This window comes from Sphaeroforma arctica, assembly GCF_001186125.1.
Source record: "Sphaeroforma arctica JP610 unplaced genomic scaffold supercont1.12814, whole genome shotgun sequence".
NCBI lineage: Eukaryota > Ichthyosporea > Ichthyophonida > Sphaeroforma > Sphaeroforma arctica.
Genome location: NW_014027744.1, coordinates 1 through 703, shown reverse-complemented (window position 1 = coordinate 703; position 703 = coordinate 1). Strand labels below are relative to the sequence as shown.

General features: G+C 35.6%; 1 protein-coding gene across 1 annotated transcript; it reads right to left on the bottom strand.

Moving 5' to 3' along the window:
* Positions 1-364: 364 nt before the first annotated feature.
* Positions 365-655, bottom strand: SARC_17929 (hypothetical protein; the record flags this gene model as incomplete). Its single annotated transcript, XM_014287986.1, has 1 exon — positions 365-655. A coding segment is annotated over one exon (291 nt), but the record flags the coding sequence as incomplete, so codon positions are not given.
* Between the last annotated feature and the right edge of the window lie 48 nt (positions 656-703).

Here is a 703-nt window from a genome sequence, read left to right as displayed (position 1 = left end):
ATATATATATATATTACTATATATAATATATATATATATATATATATATATATATAAATAGATATACATATATACATATATATATATATAATATATACATACATACATACATACATACATGCATACATACATACACACACATATATATATATATATATATATTCTAATAAACATGTAAATTAAGTTTCTTCAGAATAGATACCTGTAAGTGGTATCACCATAGACATGCGAGCACACACACACATACACATAAATTCGCAGGAACATTGTACAAAGGCAGGTGTTTATGCGTTAATCTGCGTATTCATACAAATATTTTAGTATTAATGCGCAGCTATGATAGTTGAAAATTCACATCCAGTACCTCTAACGTCGCAGGCTTCCCACTCCACAGAGGTATATCATACGCCTTCAGAAACCTCAAGGCGGTGTCTAGTGGCAGGATTTCGGTTTGCTGTTCTGGCTTCCATTTATCTGCCACATTCAGAGTAAGTGCTTCCTGTGTTGCAGCGTATCTCTTATGCGTGTGCGCGTGGTTGTATTTATTTGATTCCGGACGAACGTTTGCATTTGCTTTTCCACCCGCCAGTAAGCTGCAAGCATACCTACAAACCGCGGGGCGTATACACGGTGCAATTGCTCTTGTGATCAACATATTGGAGTTGTTCACGGAAGGCAGATAAATCAACTCGTGCTAGAATAT